This window comes from Mirounga angustirostris, unplaced genomic scaffold (genome assembly GCF_029215605.1).
Source record: "Mirounga angustirostris isolate CCGP_5_RB_7025 unplaced genomic scaffold, mMirAng1.0.hap1 SCAF_13, whole genome shotgun sequence".
NCBI lineage: Eukaryota > Metazoa > Chordata > Mammalia > Carnivora > Phocidae > Mirounga > Mirounga angustirostris.
In genome coordinates, this window is record NW_026991721.1 from 99,546,183 (window position 1) to 99,568,254 (window position 22,072).

At 42.5% G+C, this 22,072-nt stretch overlaps 1 protein-coding gene and 1 non-coding gene across 12 annotated transcripts in view; both read left to right on the forward strand.

The window, feature by feature from the left end:
- The window catches only part of USP28 (ubiquitin specific peptidase 28), a 59,340-nt gene extending 42,073 nt beyond the window's left edge, over positions 1 to 17,267 (forward strand). For 6 of the 11 annotated variants that reach the window (XM_064577420.1, XM_064577421.1, XM_064577423.1 and 3 more), the window contains 14 exons: positions 1,066 to 1,245; positions 2,389 to 2,606; positions 3,573 to 3,643; positions 5,030 to 5,258; positions 7,499 to 7,693; positions 8,281 to 8,420; positions 8,549 to 8,734; positions 9,770 to 9,865; positions 10,569 to 10,747; positions 10,941 to 11,019; positions 12,547 to 12,626; positions 13,161 to 13,284; positions 14,715 to 14,910; positions 16,023 to 17,267. In XM_064577420.1, coding sequence (XP_064433490.1) covers positions 1,066 to 1,245; positions 2,389 to 2,606; positions 3,573 to 3,643; positions 5,030 to 5,258; positions 7,499 to 7,693; positions 8,281 to 8,420; positions 8,549 to 8,734; positions 9,770 to 9,865; positions 10,569 to 10,747; positions 10,941 to 11,019; positions 12,547 to 12,626; positions 13,161 to 13,284; positions 14,715 to 14,910; positions 16,023 to 16,198 — 2,149 coding nt within the window. In that variant the 3' untranslated portion in view covers positions 16,199 to 17,267. The remainder of the gene's footprint in view (positions 1 to 1,065; positions 1,246 to 2,388; positions 2,607 to 3,572; positions 3,644 to 5,029; positions 5,259 to 7,498; positions 7,694 to 8,280; positions 8,421 to 8,548; positions 8,735 to 9,769; positions 9,866 to 10,568; positions 10,748 to 10,940; positions 11,020 to 12,546; positions 12,627 to 13,160; positions 13,285 to 14,714; positions 14,911 to 16,022) is intronic. The other 5 variants (XM_064577425.1, XM_064577426.1, XM_064577424.1 and 2 more) reach the window with 4 other exon arrangements.
- A 3,027-nt stretch (positions 17,268 to 20,294) lies between these two features.
- On the forward strand, positions 20,295 to 20,400 carry LOC123858058 (U6 spliceosomal RNA). Its single transcript, XR_006794025.1, has one exon. It is a non-coding gene; the product is annotated as a U6 spliceosomal RNA (small nuclear RNA).
- Positions 20,401 to 22,072: the final 1,672 nt, after the last annotated feature.

Sequence of the window (22,072 nt, forward strand, 5' to 3'; positions counted from 1 at the left end):
CATCTAAGGAATAGTACGGTTTTCTAAGCTTCCTCTAAGTTGACATATTTGACTTCGTTTTCAGTGAGAGCCGCCACTCTCCACGGCTAATTGCTAATTCTGCTTCTCCTTCAAATTAGTGAGGATAAAGTGTCTTTGCTACCTACCCTCTAACTTTGAACTGCATATTTCCCACTGGTATTCTCATTTCATAATGTCCTTTTTGATATGGACACAATTTTCTTTCTTCCTAGTTCTATACGTGTTTCTTTCTTTCCAAGTGCCTCTCTATCCCTTTGTAAATGGAACCCCATAATTTTAGGGTTCCCTTGTACCAGCCAGTCAACCAGTGCTATTTAAATGCTGTCCCCTGTGGTGAAGTACAGAGTTCATTAAAGTTCATATTTATATTGAGTCTCACATGTGCTGGTAAAGGCAGAATATTGGATAGTGTTAAAATCATTTGTTAATTATTTTGGTTATATATTGATTTTATTATTTACTAATCCCAAAGAAATCTTCAATAATTTATGGCTGGCCTATGCTGTTGAATGAGTGAATGAATAATAGGGTACTGAGGACCCTACAGAAGAAAGATTTGCCAGTTTTCTTCAACTCTGACCTTCATTAACACCTATTTTTCATTTCCAGCTTTCTCTCATTGTTCTTAATTTCCAAGTAGGGGTCTTAAGGGTAGCGAAGAATAAACCCTTGGGTACCAGTACACCAACATGATTTTCAGATTTGAGCACTGCTAATATATCTGTTTTCCTTTAAGAAATAGAATTTACTTCTCTGACCAGAGCCTAGATGTGATAGGATTTCAAGAGAAAGCGTAACAGACATGACTTCAATTAGGAGCCCATTTGAAATGTTTTCTGCCAGGTGTAAACACATAGACTTACCAGTTTTTACTTTTGTAGAGAATTCTCACCTTATGGATTGTTTGAGTGACGCATTGAATACTGCATAGCCTTTAGGAATAAGCCTTTCTGTGGACTCTACAGGGTAACAGGGGTTTTGTCAACAAGCCACAAAGTACCAGGCAGACTTGGCCAGTAGAGCACCGTTGTCTTTGCCTCTTAGGTACGTGAAGTACGGCTCAGGCCCAGCTCGGTTTCCACTCCCGGACATGCTGAAATACGTTATCGAATTTGCCAGTACAAAACCTGTCCCAGAAAGGTCCACGTCTCAAAGCGATGCGCACATGACGTTACCGCTTTCTTCAGCACACTGCCCAGTTTCTGACCCGGCATCCCAGGAAAGGTGATGAAAACAAATGTTTAAAATAGTACACATTGTGGGGCGGGGCGCCTGGCTGGCTCATTCGGTGGAGCATGCCACTCTTGATCTCAAGATTACTTAAAAATAAAATCTTAGGGAAAAAAAGATAGTACACGTTGGGGTTTTTTGTGTAATTTGAACTGTGCACCATCTTCCCACCTGATAAAGACTCACCCCATTAAAGGGCAAGGGCTACAACTTCTTGGTCTTAAAGGGAAAGGTTTGCCCCCACATAGGTGGGAGTGTTCCCGATTCCCACCAGGGCACTCACTTATCTTGCCCACAGGATGGGTGGGATTATTTCAGGGGCCTTTTGAACGGTCTGCAGTGGTGTTCATGCCCCACCGAGTCTACCTTGTTTTGAACTAACTATAAGCTAGCTGCCACTCAATCCCTGATCTTCCAAAACCTCTCATTCTCACACCTGCTGAGAAGGATGCTCAACCAAGTCAACCTCAGGGAAAGATTTATTCATGAGTAGACTATTGAAACATGTTCAAGAACTGCTAGACATTGAAGAGGACAGCAGAGAGGGGCTTGTTGGGAAGGAACGGGAGGCCAAGTCACATGAGCCCTCATATTCTCTTAGCTCAGATCAGATTTGCTGTGTGTCCTGGCTAATACAATCACTAGAACCCATTGGGGAAAAAGTCTGTACTTCATATTTGTTGCTTCTGTATATTTTATTCAGTCATCTGCATCGTGGAAACTCTGTAGTGGTTCCTTGATTCTTCCAGCCCAGTCTTCTCTTCTTTGAACTCTTCCTTCATGTCCCGTCTTAAAAGAAGTGGTTAGAGAGTATGAATCATAGACTCAGACAGATCTGGGTTTAAGTTCCATAATTTACTAGCTGGGTGAGCTTGGGTAAGTGGTTTAACTTACCTAAACCTTAGGTTTGTAATTGGTGAACTAGGGATGATAATAGTATCTGCCTCAGAAGCAGCTAGTGTTAAATGAGATGATGCATATAAAGACACGGTTGGGCTCAGTGCCTTTGTAGAGCAAATAGTCACTAAATTATAGCAACACTTCTCCATATAGCAGTTAGCATTACAAAGCACATTAATTGAGGCCGAGGCATATTCTGGAAATTATCATGTGAATGTGATTTTTATCTTTCTTCAGTACAAGTAAAGAAAGCTCTTCTCAGGATGTTGAAGGTACCTTTTCTTCTGAAGATCCTCTACCCAAATCTAAGGCAATGAATAAGCCACTTGCATCTTCCCGGTCTTCAATGGAAATGCCTGCACAGCCAGCTCCTCGAACCGTCACAGACGAGGAGATAAACTTTGTTAAGACCTGTCTTCAGAGGTGGAGGAGTGAGATCGAACAAGATATACAAGGTTGGCTCTTTTAAAGCTCGTTGGACAACGACTCTTTCCCTTTCCACCGGGAGTCAGGCATGGGTGATGGAGTGCACGACTCAGGCACATGGGGATTGGGACTGGCTTTGTACTTTTAGGTCCTCCCATCATACAACTGCGGAAAGATCCCTCCTAGAAACCCTCCTCAAAATTTCTGGGAACTCTCGGGACACTTAGACGCTCGCAGTTACCGTCTGCTGGGATTTTTCTGCATCTGCTGATACCTGTTCCTGTAGCTTATGTGAACTCTGGCTTTAGTCGACCCAGACTTAAAATTTACCTCTCGTAGATTTCCACTTTTATGAGTCTTGTCTGTAGGGAAGCAGGTTTTACTGAAGGCTAATGAGGCAGAGAGTGTTGGGAGCAATGCACACAGTGTAAAATGGAGTTATTCAGCCTTCTGTTTTTAAAGGCCCTTTGGCCTCATTGTCATGTTGCTCAGACTTTCTCTCCTTGCCTTCCTTTCTCCTTTTATCTAGGGAGCCAAATAAATAAAATAATCAGATCAATCAAATCACATTAGTCAAATCAAATCAAATCCTCAAATCCAGATTCCTCCCAAGTTCTTATCACAGAAATTTTGCCCTGCCTTTTGCTCTGCCTTCTCCTCTCAGATCCTGTCTCAGGGATATCCATTTTACACCCAGAATGACCCATGAAGGTCTTTTTCTAAATAGAGACTGTTTGTTTGGGGCAAAATTTTGGTGCCTATTATAAGAGATAATTTTTTAAACCCTTAATGGAATTAGGTTAAACTAAAAGCCTTTATAATCTAAAGCACTAGCTGCCTTGAAAGCCTCCACTCCCTTATGGTTCATAGAGTAAAAATGAAATCGTCAGAACCCAGAGAAACAGTGCTTTTTGCTTGGCTGAAGCACCCTGTGTGGCGTGGAATGACATCATTTTAACTAAGTTTTGTTTTTGTGGTTTTTTTTTTTTTAACAGATTTAAAGAATTGTATTGCAAGCACCACCCAGACTATTGAGCAGATGTATTGTGACCCTCTCCTTCGTCAGGTAGAATGGATATTGATGGGAAAGTAGTCAAGGCATGTCCTCATGTGCTAATGTAGATCAAAAAGAAAATTTGATGGTTTTCTTTGAGACTGAATGGGAACCTCCCTGAGTTATAAGAATAAACTTAGAACAGAAATAGGTATTTTTTCTGTTTATTTTTAGGCCAAAACAAGGAATGTATCTTCCACTAACAATAAAATTTAAAACATACTTGTTTTGATTCTGCCACATGGTATTTTTTCATACAGTAGAAAGATTTGCTGTCCAGTATTAAAAATTTCCCATCAAGTGGTCCTTTAAGTCATGTGGTGGGGAAAACCCCCACCAGGGACTGGTTACCCACCCTTTCCAAAGTATCACCATCCTTGGTGATGCTTTGCTTTAGCAGCGTGCTTTCAAGCTTTATTTCCCTGAAAACTGCAGAAGGGAATGTGGTCAGGGCAGAAGTTCTTATTGTCCACATAAATTTTTGTTGGGAATGACATCGTGGGTACGGAACGGGGAGGAAGCCGCGGTCAGGGGCACGAGCGCCCAGTGGCTTCTGTGTGCACGGCTGGCGGGGGAGAGTCCCGTCTGCTGCCGGGTCTCATGGAAATCCTGGGTTTTCTTCTTCGGCTCTTCTGTATTATTTCAGAAATGTCCCCACCAGAAAAACCTGTCAAGGTCGTGGTTGAATGCAGGTTTAACTTGATTCTCTGGCCAATTTTCCTTCTTATCATCAGTACCTACTTGCCACCTAAAGCATTGTTCTGTTTTCTCCATATTGAAAAAACAAATGCTTTTCAAATGCTGAAACAAACAAGTATGGAGTTAAAAGGGTCCTCACCCCAGATAGGTGAATGGGTCAATGGGCAGAAGAAATGTAGGGACCATATGACTGATTCGTGATGAAATGTGCTAACTTGAAATTTGGTACCAGATAAAATCTGGTAAGAGATTCTTTAAATGGTACAAGAGAGCCGCTAAACTTGCTCTAGGTCCCAAAATTTCTCAACACGAGTGGTGAAGGTGATTTCTATTTTTAGATAAACTGAGTTTGGAATTGGTGGGGGGGATAAATAGGTCTGTGTTATCTTTGACTTTAGATTTGTGATTTTAGGAGGTGAAAGAGTCATCGAAGGAGCCATCTCGTTCAGATGTGTGGTCTTAAAGATTCAGGAATTGAAACATAATTGGTAGATTCCAAGACTGTGTTTTTATTAGTTCATTGAATTAGTTCAAATTGAATCGTCAAGATGTTAGACTGTTAACCCTATATCAAGCATATGTATATAGTCAGTTTTCTTATGTCTGATAGTTGGCCATAAGTTTGGATTTTAATAACGTAAAATTTAGTCTCCTTTACTTTGATTCATCTGCCTCAGGAATATGTCTTCTGCTCTGCAGGTGCCTTATCGCTTGCATGCTGTTCTTGTTCATGAAGGGCAAGCAAACGCTGGACACTACTGGGCCTATATCTATAATCAACCCCGACAAGTCTGGCTCAAGTACAATGACATCTCTGTTACTGAATCTTCCTGGGAAGAACTTGAAAGAGATTCTTATGGGGGCCTGAGAAATGTTAGTGCTTACTGTCTGATGTACATTAACGACCAGCTACCGCACTTCAATGCAGGTAAAAATAGCCTAGTGGAAGCCAGAGATGGGGAAAATCTCTCCTGCTCACAGAAGGGAATGCTCTTGTAGCTTTTTAAAAAAAAAATTTAAACTAGAATTTATTTTAAAATAATATTTCATTTTAAAAATATAGTATAAAAGAGAATTAAAAAAAAATGTTTGCTTTCCTGCTCCCATCCTGGAGCTTGGCATGTATTCATTCTTACGTTTCTTAGGGAGTATTCAGGAATTATTCTGGGCAGATGCTAAATTTTATTTATCAATATCTATCCCTGCCCCATTTTTTCCCCCAAATGGGATATTTTTCCATTCTGTCCTGCATTTTTTCATCACTCATGTGTATTAATGATCTCTGTAGTTTTTTTGTTTTTTGTTTTTTTTTAAAGATTTTATTTATTTATTTGATAGAGACACAGCGAGAGAGGGAACACAAGCAGGGGGAGTGGGAGAGGGAGAAGCAGGCTTCCCGCTGAGCAGGGAGCCCGATGTAGGGCTCGATCCCAGGACCCTGGGATCTTGACCTGAGCCGAAGGCAGACGCTTAATGACTGAGCCACCCAGTGATCTCTGTAGTTTTATAAATAGAACCAACTCATTCTTTTTAACAACTGTATCATAATTCCATTGCATGGAATATGTATATAATTTATTAAACCAGCCTCCCATTGATAGACTTTTACGTTGTCTCTAGTTGTTTTTTTTTTTTTTTCAGTGACATCCTTGTGCATGTTTTTGCACCCTTTGAGAATAGCTGAATTTTACAAGTGGCTTTGCCTGAACAATTGCATCCTTCTCACAATACTACTAATTCTGAGAGCAATCATCATTATCATTTATATTGGAACTTTACTCCTTACTACAGACTTTCAAACTTTATTTCTCTAATAACTTATAACTCTAAAAGACAGGGTAGGAATTATTACCTACGTGTGCCGGCTGAGGTACTCCACTCATCCGGAGTCATACAGCCAGGGAATAAACGGCAAACCCAGGAGTCAGACCCAGTTCTGACTCCCAATTCTGTGTTGTCCATTTACATCATTCTCTCTCTCTTCCTTTCACACTTCCTGGGTAGGTCTGATGACCAGCATTTCACATCTAAGATTGTGGAAGGCTTTTTCTTTTCCTGTTCGAACTGTACTGGGTTGAATAAGTAAGGAAACACAGACGGCATTTTGTCCAGGCAGTGTGTTGTCTTTCTGATCTGCTGCTGTGGCCGGGGGACGGGGGGTAGGCAGAGTGATCACTTAGCAGTAACTAATCCTCCTAGTTGCATCTCTGCCATGCCCGAGCAGGGACAGCTGCCTGTGGAAGTTGTACAAATGACCAGACTGTTGTTGATAGGACACAGGAGCCTTGGTAGGACACATATGCCTCATTTTTATCCTACACAAAAAGATAAACGGAAACTGTCATTTGCTTAACGAAAAGACTAATTAAAGGCACCCAGGAAGTGGATATGTTGTTCTACTGTAGGCTTCTTTTTCTGATTTGGTCACAGGCTTAGAAATGAAATTTAGGGGCGCCTGGGTGGCTTGGTCGGAGGAGCATGCGACTCTTGATCTTGGGGTCGTGAGTTCGAGCCCCACGTTTGGTGTAGCGATAACTTAAAAATAAAATCTTAAAAAAAAAAAAAGAGATTTCATATGTCCTTGATATCCTTGTCATTTTTCATCCAGACCTTTAATTATCCCCCAGGTATCATTTACCATCTAACTGTTGTATCACATTGCTTTCTGCTTGCACTCACTGGTGTGGAACTTGAGGAGGTATAAATGTCTTGGAATTCATCTCTCACCATCTTGAGATGGATATTCTTATCAGTAACAGTTGTAGTGGTTACATTGATAAAACCGTTCAACTTGGAATTTCCATTGGATCTAATGATTTTCTGGATTTCCAAATGTTTGGTCAGTTCTTGCTGTTTTGCCAGTGATTGGCCTCTATTCCAAATCCCTGCTTTCTGTTAATCATTTGTTCATTCGTTCATTCATTCATTCATTCAATAGATACTCCATGTGTACCTACCTGCTAATCTGCCAGGCACTGTTAGTGGTGTGTTATGACTGTTGGCTTTACATTGTCATTACTTCTGATGGGTTATGTATATACGTATTTTTCACATGGAGCAAGAAAAAGGACAGAGTGTCTTATTTCCTTCTTTCTAGAAAGGACCTTCTGATTCCGTGTGACCTTTTGCTGGATGGTGCTGCATTTTCACTCTTTGTTCTTGTCTCAGAGGTAGCCCCAAGCGAATCAGATCAGATGTTGGGAGAAGTGGATGGCCTGTCTGTTGAACTGAAGCATTACATTCAGGAAGATAACTGGAGGTTTGAGCAGGAAGTCGAGGAGTGGGAAGAAGAGCAGTCTTGCAAAATCCCTCAAATGGAATCCTCCACGAGCTCAGCATCCCAGGATTTCTCTCCATCCCCAGGTACCCCGGGGTGGGGCACGCCAGCACGCCTACGGTCCGGTAGCCTCCACTCTGCCCTCCCTCAGCCAGCCGTGGCGCCTCAGCTGAGGGAGGGGTGCCGCAGAGCACGACGTGTGGTTCAGGTGAGCTGGCGTTGCAACGCTGACGGAATAGCTTGTGGCTTTCGGATGTCTTTGCTGATGAGCAGAAGCGGCATCGGCAAGACCGGCTCCCTGTCCTTTCCGTCTGTTAGTTTCCACGGTTTCCCAGGTCGTAGGAGAAGCTATGCTAGGATGAGTAAGTAGACTCTATGAAAACTGTTCTCCAAAGACCATCTTCCTAACAGAAGGCCGTTTGTAGGAAGTCTGAAGAAATTGGACAAAGTGGGAGCACATTAAACTTTCTGGAGCCATCAGTGGGTTCCTGCTGAAGCAGACGTGTCTTCGAGTCACTCATTTCTACGGGACGTTTGCACAGATTCTGTTTTAAGAGTTTGTTAGAAGCGTTGTAGATGAAACTTTGTGTCTGTCTTGCAGACACACTCTGACAGAGTGTTCTAGACGTTGTTTATCATCAGACGCTAATCCCTTTGTACCATTCCTTATCAGAGCCTTCAGCAACCGCCTCGCACGGGGTCCGCTGCTTGGCGTCGGAGCACGCTGTGATTGTCAAGGAGCAGACGGCGCAGGCCATCGCGAACAGCGCGCACGCCTACGAGAGGAGCGGCGTGGAGGCGGCGCTGAGCGAGGTGACAGAGCCGAGCAGTGACCGCCAGTTTCTCACCTTTTCGTGATTCTGTGTCTCTGCTGCATTTAACTGGTCCCTCTTTCTTTCTCCTGTTTTTTCTTACTCTTTCTCTCCATTCTGCTGCCGCAGCTTAAAGAAGCTGAACCCAGGAAGCCCATGCCCCCGGAAACAAACCTTGCAGAGCATTCAGAGCAGGCCCCGAAGGCGAAGGACGCAGAGTCTGCCGCCCCGCCTAATTCTGAGGCCTCTGAAGTCGAGATTCCCAGTGTGGGAAGGATTCTGGTTAGATCTGATGCAGATGGATATGATGAGGAGGTACACAGATGAGTGCAGGATTCAGCTGTCTCCGGTCTTCTCTTTCCTTCCCATGTGACCCAATATACTTGTCGAGGGTGTCTGGCAATAGTTAATATTGGAACAAATAAGGAACAAGAGGGCCTATCTGGTTTTGACCTTAGTTACCATTTTGTAAAAGATTGCCTTGTTCCCACCGTATGCTGCCCCCCGGTGTCTGTCTACCCAGGTGGGATCCTGCTGGAGGCACCTTAGAGTCTAGGTGGCTCAGAAAGGTAGCACTTAGTTCCTCTCTTGGTATTATGAGCAACAACAACAACAACAAAAGTGCCTTTTAAATAAGGAGCCTTTGTCTTTGGTAATATTAGTCCATTGTTTTCCCTCCAAATCTAAAATTTTCAGTTGTCTGGTGAGCAAAACAAATGTGAATTGAAGTTGTTTTTAATTATCAAGCTTCCGGAAGAAGCTGTGGGATCCCAAGTTACTCATGGTCGGTCCCCCTGGCACCGCACATCACAGTCACGAATCCTGCCCCTCAGGGTTCTGTTTCTTGCTGTGGGATATTTTTTTTTCCAAATCATTGAGCAGTTTTGATTTTATAAAATCATATTTGTATACCGCCTAATTTCCAGACTGTTAAATGGACTGATCATTTTAGTAAAACTCTAGAATACTTGTGTCCTAGGATATACAGCCAAATTACAGAACTCCATTGGGGTTCTCACCATGGACACTTCCCCTGGGAGAGCTATCATTTAACTTGATTCTTCAGCAGTGCCGTTTGTAAATATTCTCAGATGTCCCTCTTTATTTATCTGCTAAATTAGAATATGTAGGAACAGCTCTTCTTGGGCAAGGTCTGGCCAGGGTGCACAGGGACGGGGCTGTGGGTGTGCGTGGGGGCAGGTGTGTGAATCTGAGCTGGCAGCAGATGCCGGCCACGGGCACACGGCCACTCTTGCTTTCAGCAGCCCACTCGCCTTCCTTCCGTTCAGTCTTCTTTTGAACTTTTCTTCTCTCCTTTTTCTTTCTGTGTTTTGTGCCTTCCTGTGGTAGGTGATGCTGAGCCCCGCCATGCAAGGGGTCATCCTGGCCATAGCTAAAGCCCGCCAGACCTTTGACCGAGATGGGTCTGAAGCAGGGCTGATTAAGGTATCTCTTTTTAAAAATCTAATCCTTATACCACAGGTAATATAGTAATGGGGACATAATTTTATTAGATGGTTAAAAAAAAAAAGGGGGGAATGAAGAATGTTTCTCTTTAAAGTAACACCTAAAACTGTTTCCGTTCAAACTGATGGGTGGGACAGGCCCTCCCACGATACCGACAGCACCTCCCCTCGGGGCTAACACAGCATTTGCGAGCTATGCCGAACTATGTTAGGCCTGGCCTGGAGGGCTGGCTGTTGTCCTTAGGAAATCTCTATTAATAAAGCTGGGAACGAGACATTGCCTTTATAGTTTGGGAGCCATAATACAAGAAAGTAGGCCATGCTTTTTAAGCTACCTGAATAAAATTTAAGGTACTTGCATAAGTTGCATTTATGTGCATTTAAAAAATGCAGGTCCTTGGGACTCAAGGATACTAATTAAAACTAAATATTTGTTTTTCTTAGAGCCTTATGAGAAAAACGAATTTCTCACAAGGGCAGTACGTCTTAGGCGCCACAGGAGTTCTGTCCCTTATGAAATGCAAACAACATAGGGATTCCTTGGTTTCCTCTGTAATTCCCCGATACGCGTTTCTTAGAAGCCTCCTTGGAGTTAAGAGAACCTCTCTAGCCCGTAGGCGTCAGGTTCTGGGAGCAGAACCCCCAGCGCGCCCCTTTCGGACCGTCAGTCTTGTTCTTACCAGGCGTTCCATGAAGAATACTCCAGGCTCCACCGGCTTGCCAAAGAGACGCCCGCTTCACACAGCGACCCTCGGCTCCAGCACGTGCTAGTCTACTTTTTCCAAAATGAAGCGCCCAAAAGAGTAGTAGAACGGACCCTCCTGGAACAGTTTGCAGATAAAAATCTTAGCTATGATGAAAGGTGAGACAGGAATGCTCAGGCGCATTGCCCGCTGCTTCTGGGTCGGGCCCAGGGACCTCAGGGAGCCTTTGTCTTTGGTAATATTAGTCCATTGTTTTTCCTCCAAATCTAAAATTTTCAGTTGTAATGGGAAATTGGTTGGGAAAGCGGTTCCTTGGACCTCTCACTGCTTTCTGGCCCTTGTCCCCCACAGATCCATCAGCATCATGAAGGTGGCTCAAGCTAAACTGAAGGAGATTGGTCCAGATGACATGAATATGGAAGAGTACAAGGTGAAGTCTTTTCCTTAAGTCTACAAAACAAAAACATTAATACTTTTTTTAAAAATTTTTTTATTGTTATGTTAATCACCATACATTACATCATTAATTTTTGATGTAGTGTTCCATGATGCATTGTTTGTGCATAACACCCAGTGCTCCATGCAGAACGTGCCCTCTTTAATACCCATCACCAGGCTAACCCATCCCCCCACCCCCTCCCCTCTAGAACCCTCAATTTGTTTCTCAGAGTCCATCGTCTCTCATGGTTCGTCTCCCCCTCCGATTTCCCCCCCTTCATTCTTCCCCTCTTGCTATCTTCTTAACATATATTGCATTATTTTTTTTTTAAAGATTTTATTTATTTATTTGACAGAGAGAGAGCGAGAGCAGGAACAGAAGCAGGGGGAGTGGGAGAGGGAGAAGCAGGCTTCCCGCCGAGCAGGGAGCCCAATGTGGGACTCGATCCCAGGACCCTGGGATCATGACCTGAGCCGAAGGCAGACGTTTAACGACTGAGCCACCCAGGCGCCCCAACATATATTGCATTATTAAAAACGTTAATTCTTAAGGCCAAACTAACAGTTTTGCGTTATCGCAGACTGACCGCCCCCTGCCCCACCCCCCAAATAAGTAATTGGGTGAGAAGAGATAAATGATCTTTTCTGACCCTCAGAATAACCAGTTTCTTTGTTTCATTCTTCTATTAGAATAAATGAACACTTTATTTCCTTTTAATACCTACTTTGGCCTTGTACCTAGGCAATCAAATTCTTGATTCATGGTTTTGGTTTGTTTGAAAATAATATTGTTTTCTGGGGCGCCTGGGTGGCTCAGTCATTAAGCGTCTGCCTTCAGCTCAGGTCATGATCCCAGGGTCCTGGGATCGAGCCCCACATCGGGCTTCCTGCTCTGCGGGGAGCCTGCTTCTCCCTCTCCCACTGCTTGTGTTCCCTCTCTCGCTGTGTCTCTCTCTGTCAAATAAATAAATAAAATCTTTAAAAAAAAAAAAATATTGTTTTCAAATAATTCTACATTTGAAATGAAATCTCTGTGCATTAAAATGCATATTTAACTACAAATTTCCAAAAAAAGCATTGTGTTAGAAGTAACACAGTGCTCTGTGACACCTGGGTGTGCCCACAGCACCTGCCGAGCTGAGTGCTGTTCTGGGTGATTGGAACAGCCTTGTCCTTCCATGTTCCCTGCATGTGCATGGTTTTGTGAGACCTTGACAGTCATCTGTTTAAACCAGAGCTGCATGACTTTGACAGGGGTGTTGGAAATTAAGATGATACATTCCAAAGCTCACGTGAAATAAGTATTTCTGTTCCTCAGTGGAAGTAACAGGTTACTGAAAATTAAGGTCAGGAGTGGACTTTGATCGTAAATGGTGAATACATCATTATTGAAAAGCTTTTGTGTTTGTGGTTTTTGTGCGTGATAAGCATTTGTATGGAGCATACAACTGACCGCAGTGGGAAGTATAGAAATAGTTTATGGTGACCATAATCGCTAATGGCATTCATTCCTTTTCAGAAGTGGCACGAAGATTATAGTTTGTTTCGAAAGGTGTCTGTGTATCTCCTCACAGGCCTGGAACTCTACCAAAAAGGAAAGTATGTGGGCCTTTTCTGTCTCTTGGATTATTGGTCAGGGCACTGTTAACTCCTGATGCCCAGCCGGGAATACTGACAACCATAGCCGTGCATGTCCCCCCGCACCGTCCCCACACACCAGGGCGCCTCTGCATTTCCCACTCTTTCACGAAGCATCGCACGTGGTTTTTCATCCTTCATGTAGTGATAGATATGGTGATAACGATATGTAACGGCCAGATTTTCCTTGTGATAAGTGAAGATGAACCCAGGAAATAAATTTTAGAGTTGTGATGGACCTTAGTAAGCACGCAGTCCCCTTCTTTGGTTTAGGGTTGAGGAAAACGGAAGCGCAGGGAAGTTTCATGATTCGCTTTGGGTTCCTTGACCAGTTTGCAAAAGAGCTGAGAGTGGCCTCCGTCTTTGGCCCTCAGGCTTTTCCCAGCGCACCGCGCTGCTTCTGTCCTCAGGACCTTTCCATAATTGCAGCCTTGCAAACGTTTGTACTGGGGGACAGAGAGGTCAAAGCCCTCAATTGATCTACCGTTTTCTCAGGTACCAAGAGGCACTCTCCTACCTGGTCTATGCCTACCAGAGCAATGCCGCTCTGCTGATGAAGGGGCCCCGCCGCGGGGTGAAGGAATCGGTCATCGCTTTGTACCGAAGAAAATGCCTTCTGGTGTGTACTCTTTGTGGAGCTTTATGATTTGTATTAGTTTATTGTCTTCACCTCTGTCCCTTGAAGGCACAAAGAAATAGAGCTTAAAAAAACAGAATAATCCTCAATAGGTTTTAAGATTTTTCTAGACTCTTAAGAGTAGTTGTACATTGAAACAAATGATTTTAAGTTACTCAAATGAGTATCATTCTTCTTCGACCCCTGACAGAAGTTAGGATGAGAATCAATTACCCCTTTACCTTTGTGTATACTTGCATATCTCTACTGGGTCGTGAGTTCCTTGAGCACAGACACTTTTCCTCTTCCGCTGTTTTCTCTGCGCCTGGCACCTCGTAAGCATGCAACAGATATGTGTTGAAGGGATGCAGTGTTTTTTTCTGTGTTCTGTGCAGTGTTCCGTGCTAAGCTAGTAGATGAGAATTTTAGCGACTCTGGAGGGACTCCAGTGTTTTTTTCTTTTTTTAAATGGTATAAACCATAAGTATTGGTCCTGCTGTTCTGTTAATATCACTGTCGTACAACGCTGAAGGTCTAGCCTGGCCTCTTTTGCATTTGGCAGTCCTGGGGAATGACAGACCCCTGCCCCTCGGCCTGTCCGAGGGTTTATACAGGTGCTTGTCCTTCGGAAAACTGCAGAGAGCTGGCTTGCCCTCAGACCGTGAGCCTCCCAGCAGGATTGCCCGTCCTGGGAAGAGTCCAGCCAGCATTTCTGCCACTGCCTTTGCTAATACCAAATGGAGGAGGTTAAGTCATGACATATATTTGCCTCAAAAGCTTCATTTTCAGATGTATCCCTTGATTTCTGTATCAGTTATAGGGTGTGGCAGGGCATTTTGAAGCTGAAAAGAGGGCCTTGTAGTTTGATGGATCTGAATTTTATTATGCTTTAAATCACCAAGTACAGATTACATTCTGAATGTCCTGCTCGTCTTCCACCGGTCGGTGGTAATGGTGACTTATGGCTCTTCCCATCAATGGCTCGCAACCCCCCATGTGTGTGAGAGTCACTCGGGAGCTTTCACACTGAGGCGACTCCTCCCCAGACTGTCAGACCAGAGGCTCTGGGGAGGGGCCTGGGCATCAGCGTATCTTCTGCAGGTGATTCCGATGCTCAGTGGAGATTGAGAGCCATTGAATAAGGCTTTCGGTAGACGCAAGTGGTAGGCAAGACCTTGACTTGTAAGTTTAGGGAAGTGGGTCACAGACTTTGCTGCATTAGAATCACCTTTGGGAGCTTTTTTACAAAAATCCCAGTGCCCCGGTCACCTGCATACCAATCAAATCAGCATGTCTCGGGTGGGGGGCATCAGTAGTTTGTAAAGTTTCCCAGGCTACATGGGAAATTTGGGGAACCACTTGTCTAGGCTCTTCTAAAATAGGTATTTATCTTTTTCAGACTGTTTTTCCCCCCCTCTGCTTTTTACCTGTAGGAGCTGAATGCCAAAGCAGCTTCTCTCTTTGAAACAAACGATGACCACTCTGTAACTGAGGGCATTAATGTGATGAATGAGTTGATCATTCCCTGCATTCACCTTATCATTAATAATGACATCTCCAAGGATGACCTCCATGCCATTGAGATCATGAGAAACCATTGGTGCTCTTACCTTGGGCAAGATATCGCTGGTATGTTGTTGGCACTTTGCAATATCTACAGCTCTTCAGACTTTAGAAATGACAGTGTTTTCACTCTATAGCACTGGTTATCCAACCTTTTTTAAAGGCTTACTGAAGCAACCTTTTTAAAGGCTTACTGAGTGGATCTGCTCTACTGAAATAAGGGATAGGATCCTGGCCCTCTGTCCCTCTCAGCCTCCCCTTACCTCCTCTCCGGCTGCTGAAGCACCCACACAGAGAGCCTGCAAGCCCTGTTTGACAAACTATTCCTCTCCGGGAATGTCAGACTTGCCTTACCTTTTCATCTGTCAAAATCTGGACTCTGTAGCTTAGAAATCAAAGTCTGTTTATGATGTTTGATTACCTGGTGGTGCCATAACTAAATTTTCCCATGACTTGAAGGTGCAAGGCAGAACACCTCTTATTAACTGTGATGCCCTCACGGTTCATAAAATGGTAAATGGAATTGCCTAGCTTGTCCAAAGGATTTTGAAGAGGAAGCCTAAAACTAGTCATTTTTAGGTGAATTCTGGTAGCCTTAGAAAGTTGGTGTATGTTCTAATATGAAGCCTCTTTGTTAGTTTCTCACTGATGTAAAGATGTTGTATCGACTTGTTATTCATGTTTATAATATTAATGGAAAATCCTATACTTAATAGTTATGAATTTCCTTTTAATGTCTTCAGTTTTCCTTTAGACTATGTGTGATGTATAGTTGTACTTACAATGCCATGCATACACACTCGTGTGTTTTGATCATAGAAAGGAAATAGCACCATTATATTTATGGCAGAGAGTATCTTATCCACTTTCTCAAGTTTTAAAAGGATGATAGATTAGAAGGCCTGTCAGTGAAATGAATATTTAATGTTATCCTGCCACACATCACATGGTTTAAAGCAGGGACCTAACATTTTGGTTTATTTGGCAAGGAGTCTTTGCTCCTGGTTTGGGCTGAAGGAATCATCATTTGTTGTTCGCTGGTCAGCCCAGTGCCTTGACCTTTGAAGTTGGGGAATGAATGGCTCTATGGAAGGCCTTCCCGTTACAGTTGCAGACTTCACTGGTTTTTACTCAGAACTGTTTAGCTGTATATGTAACCATCCATTTTCCCTCCACAGAAAATCTACAGCTGTGCTTAGGAGAGTTTCTACCCAGGCTTCTGGATCCTTCTGCAGAAATCATTGTCCTGAAGGAGCCTCCGACCATTCGGCCCAATTCTCCCTATGACCTTTGTAGCCGATTTGCAGCTGTCATGGAGTCAATTCAGGGGGTTTCCACTGTGACAGTAAAATAAGCCCCCACACGGTCAAGGCCCAGTTTGGTCTGAGGCCGCCTGCCTGTTGTACAGAAGTCTGTTGTCACAGTGTTTCCCCTGGGGGAAGGGGTTAGGTGGGAAAGTAAGATTCAGATCCAGTCCCCAACCATGCTAAAGAAGGATTGAAAATAAAATTGCACTTTTTAGGTACAGAATCAGAAAAGCAATTTCGCTAAAAAAGACAAGAACCGTTGTGTGTTAAGCTATTGAATTATGTCAGAAGACCTGAAATGCCCCTTGTACCTGCAAGAGTGCTTGGGCTTTGGTAGGCCTCTTACTGCTTTTAAAATTATCCTTCAGGCATAAGTATTTTTGACAGTGGAATAGAAGGGTGATCCATCAGAACCTGAGCCAGATGAACAGCTACTAGTTATTTTATCAAATACAGGTGACATTTAAAAGTTCTTAACTGCAAGAGATGAGACATCTAAACCTCTGCCGGTGTCTTGACAGGAGATGACAATGGGTTGCTGATGAACTGCCGCCCTTTTACATGTGGGTAGAAATATAAGGGCACGTGGCAGCAAGATGCTGCAAAGTCAAAAGAAAGCTGCCTTTCCTCTCCTCTCTCTCTCTCTCTCTCTTATTTTATATTTTTAAATAAACCAGAAAAACCTCACACTCAGTCCTGAGTGAAAGAAAGCAAAGCACTAAGGACCGCAGACGGAACGGCATTGTGAAACGTGATCGAGACAGGATAGCGTTGTGAGAGTTGTTCACCATTTCAGTAAAATCTTCTAGCATCCGAAAATTGTCAACAACAGATGTCTAAGGCTGCTGCTGGCCCGAAAGAACATTTGGATGCCCCTCCCCTTTTTTTTTTGCTTTGGAAAGAGAAGGGCTGTGGCTTTTGTAAAAAGAAAAAAATCTATCTATATATATGTATATGTAGAGAGAGAAATATCCCCTGTTGACCATTTTTAAAAGGCTCCAGATTGGATATTGTGTTTTAACCAAATTTTAACGTGAATGAGGGAATAGTGGGCGGGAAGAACACTTGATACAACTATGCAGATTTTATAAATGTGCAATAAAAGTATTTGTTGTACCTTTGGTGTGCGGTAAGGCGTTCATTTAAACACATATTTTCCGGGAATAGGTGGACTCAGTAAGCATTTGTCATGTTTCAATTATGGTGACTATCATAACATAATAAAAAAAATTATAAAAAAATAATAAGAAAAGAAAAAAGCAGATGAAAGGTTTGAGAACCTTGTTGGGGGAGAAGTGACTCTTGAGCAGCACCTAGTGGTGACTGGTGTCTTCCATCCCATGTGCTAGTTGCACTGCATGTGAGTATACCTACTTTGTAATTTGTAGAATTTTCTTTTTTTTAATTTTATTTATTTACGTGACACAGGGAGAGCACAAGCAGGAGAGCGGGAGGCAGAGGGAGAGGGAGAAGCAGGCTCCCTGTAGGGGCTCCATCCCAGGACCCCGGGATCATGACCTGAGTTGAAGGCAGACACTTAACCAACTGAGCCACCCAGGGGCCCCTGTAATTTGTAGAATTTAGAAGGGGAAAAAATTACTCTCTTAAGACGGACTTTCTTATATTTTGACTAAATTAGTAGTAGACCATCTTTTACAGAATTTCAGAAGTGCTTTGTGTTTCAAAGCTCACTGCAGAGGTAATTGTTTCATGGGAAATTGATCAGTTTTCTTGCCATTGGTTTGCTGTACTGCTTAAGCTTCCGAGGACCACCATTTGCAGTTCCCTTTTTAATCTCTGTCATTATTGAGTACTGTGCACAGTTATATTATTTCACTTAACGTAACAGCCCTGGGGTGATGGTGGGACTGGTTTGTCCAAGGTCCTAGATGTTTTAAGTAGTGAAGCCAGGATGCTAACTCTTGGTAATTTCTCTGCATAGCCTTTTAACAACTGCTCAGCTGCCTTTTGGTAGTTTTGCAAAATCTTTTGCATTGTGCCTTTCCACATTTGTCACTTCCTGGTCAGCTGTTGGGGATCTATAGTTGACCAAGAAAGGAACAGATGGACATTTGTATGTGTGGCGTTGGGTACTTTCATTTGGATTCACTCAAGTCACCAGGTGGAGTACTGAGAAGTCATTTCTTTGTCCTCACATTTGCTGGCTGCTTTAGGTACAGCCTCGTTTCTTAAGGGGTCCACAAACTGCCTCAGGCTAAGCATGGTTTTCGTGTGTTTAAAGGATTGTGAAAAAGGAGGATGAGGGTGGGGGGTGGGAGGCTGGGCTGGGGGTGGGTAGTGTGGGGGGGAATAAACCTACGTGACTCAACCTAAAATGTTTCAAGGGTTTGGTCAGGGCACTTGACCTCAGCATAAATTCCCTTGACACTGGGTTTAGACTTTCTGTAGTTTGCTGGAATCGCCACCTGCTTCTGTTTGGATTTGTTAGCTCCTTTAAGAACTCTAAGCCATATAAACTCATTTTTACCCTACCTGCTTCAAGAAAGAAGTGGGAAGTAGACACATAACAACAGTTTAGATAATGAATGAACCGGAGGCAAGGCCTGAATGAAGACTGATGAAGCAGAGCTGGGATAGAAGGGGCGATTCACTGTATCTTAGTTTAGCCATTTTCATTGCTTGTTACTGTTCTTTCTTTGTATGACTGTACCTTACAATTTATTCTGCTAATTGTCATTTGAACTCTTTCCAGTTTTTGGCTACTACCCATAATGCTGCTAGGAGCATTCATGTGCGTGCGTTTCGATGCTCATGCGAGTGCATTTCTGTTGGCATGGAACTGTGAGCGGGATTGCTGGGTCACAGGGATAGAGGGCTGTGTTTTTACCAGGCACTGCCTCACAGTTTCCCAATGCAGTTATACCAACTGAACCAGCCCCCCCCCCCCCGCCCGGGGCAGTTTATGAGCTCCAGTTGCCCCTTATCCTTGTCAAGATTTGGTTTTGTCAGTATTTTTAATCTTAGCCATTATGGCTGATGCGTGAAACTGTTTTAATTTGGACTTGCCCACTAACGACGTGGAGCATCTCTTCATATGCTTATTGGCTTGGGCTATTCTCTTTTGTGAAATACCTACTTAAGTCTTTTGCCGACTCTTTTGTTGGATTTACTGTCTTGCTATGTATTGATATGTAAGGGTTTTAAAAAATAGCCGGTTTCGGAAACTTTTTTGGTTATAGGCATTGCATAGATCTTCTCGCCCTCTGGCTTTTCGCTCCTGATGGCTTGATGAAAACAATTTTTTAATGTTAATGTAGTCTAATTGACTCGTTCTTTTCCTTCACGGGTAGTGCTTATTGTGCCCTGTTGAGGAGATCATTATCCAAGGTCAAGAAGACATTCTGTGTAATCTCCCAGAAGCTTTGCTTTTTGACCCTTCCTGTTGAGCTGATGGACCCAGCACCATTTATTGTCTTTTTCCCAGTGCTGTTCCTTTGGCATAAATCGAGTGTCTATGTAGGGGTCTACTTCTGGGCCCTTTTGTTTGTTCCATGAGTATGTTTGTCTACTCTTACCAATATCACACTGTCTTAATTCGTGTAGCTTTATCAGTCTTGATTTCCAGTACAATAAATCTGTCCAGTTTTGAACGTCCTCAAGATCATCTTGTCTAGGGGTACCTGGGTGGCTCAGTTGGTTAAGCGACTGCCTTTGGCTCAGGTCATGATCCTGGAGTCCCAGGATCGAGTCCCGCATCGGGCTCCCTGCTCAGCAGGGAGTCTGCTTCTCCCTCTGACCCTCCCCCCTCTCATGTGCTCTCTCTATCTCATTCTCTCTCTCAAATAAAATCTTAAAAAAAAAAAAAGATCATCTTGTCTATTCTTAATCTTTTGTATTGTCCTATAAATTTTGGAATCAGTTCATCAGTTTCACACACACACAGATTTCTGGGGATTTTGATTAGGTTTACAGTGACTATAGATAATTTGGAGAGAATTGACATCTTCTAATTTAGGAACACAATATAGCCTGTTTATGTAGGTTTTCTTTAATTTCTTTACAAAATTCTTCCATATCGTTCATAAATCGATTCCTAGATCTTTGATGTTTTTCAAGCTATTGTAAATGTTATCATTTTTGGAATTACATTTTTAATTGTTTGTTGCTGGTATCTAGAAAAATGTGCTCACTTCAGCAGCACATACACTAAAATTGGAACAATACAGAGAAGAATATCATGGCCCCTGCACAAGGATGAGACAAATTTGAGAACGAAATCGATGTTTTTATATCAACTCTGTATCCAATGACATTGATAAGTTCACTTACTAATTCTAATAGTTGATCAGTAGTTTTTAATATTTTCTCTATGCATAATTATGTTATCTGTGAATGATGACTTTTAGTTCTTTATTGCAAGTCCTTGCAACATTTATTTTTCGTGCCTGATCACACGCAAGGGCGTCTGATACAATGCTGAATAGAAGTGGTGATGATGGGCATCTTTGTCCCCTAATATCAGGGAGGAAAGTTTTCAATATTTCACCATTAAGTATGCTGTAGGCTTTTTGTAAATTCCATTTATTATATAAGTGATGATTCTATTCCTATTCTGCAAAGAGTTTTTTAAAAATTATGAATGGATGTTGAAATTAATCAAATACTTTCTCTATATCTATTAGAATGATTACATAGGTCTTCCCTTTTTTCTGTTCATGTGTGAATTACATTTATTAATTTTAAATGTTAAGCCAACCATGTGTTGCCAAAATATACTGATCATGGTATTTTTATATGTACATGGAATTTTTCATATTTTTAGGATTTTTGCATGTATATTTATGAGAGAGATTGGCCTTTTCTTATTATGTCCTTATCATGGTTTTGGTATTAAGGTTATTCTGGCCTTAGTGAATGAATTGGGAAATATTCTCTCATTTTCTGTGCTCTGGAAGAGTTTGGATAAGATAGGAATATTTCTTCCTTAATGTCTGAAAGAATTCATTTTTGAAATCATCTGAGCTTAGAATTGTGTGTTTTGTAGGCATGCTTTTCATTATGAATTCAGTTTCTTTCATACAGCATTTTCATATTTGGGTGGGTTACTTATGTGAATTTTGGAAATTATTGGACATTTGTCCATTTCATCTAAAACTTAAATTTTACTGGCAGAAAGTTCATAAGACCTCATGATTTTTCTTTTCTTTTCTTTTCTTTCTTTCTTCTTCTTTTTTTTAATGACCTTAGGATCTCCGATGTTCTAGTGATGTCTCTTTTCATTACTGATACTGGGTGACATGAATCTTTTTTCTGGTTAGTATTATCAGGGGTTTATTCGTCTTTTCAAAGAACTATATTTTGCTTTTGTTTGTTTGTCTTTTGTAAGATTTTATGGGTTTCTTTTTTTTTTTTTTTTTTTTTAAAGATTTTATTTATTTATTTGAGAGAGAGAATGAGAGAGAGCAAGCACATGAGAGGGGGGAGGGTCAGAGGGAGAAGCAGACTCCCTGCCGAGCAGGGAGCCCGATGTGGGACTCGATCCCGGGACTCCAGGATCATGACCTGAGCCGAAGGCAGTCGCCCAACCAACTGAGCCACCCAGGCGCCCCAGATTTTATGGGTTTCTTTTCCTGCTTTTTTTAATCCAAAGCTCTTCAGCAGTGGTTCTTAACTTTGGCTGCCAATCCAGAGTCAGCTGTGTCATTTAAAGAAAAAAAAACCAGCCACTGGGCTTCAACCCTGCAGATACTGACTTGTTAGATTTGAGCTGGGGCCCTGTTGTTCATGCTTAGAAGGTATCACAGGTGGATTTTGATGTACAGTCACAGCTGAGAGCTAGTCCTTCAAAGGACTTCTGTGCCTGCTAAGAAAATGGCTTTTACAACACACCCGAATTTGTGGGTTCACAAAAAGGCTGTAGAACCTCCTTCAGTGAGACTTCACAGGATTTCATCCTTTTT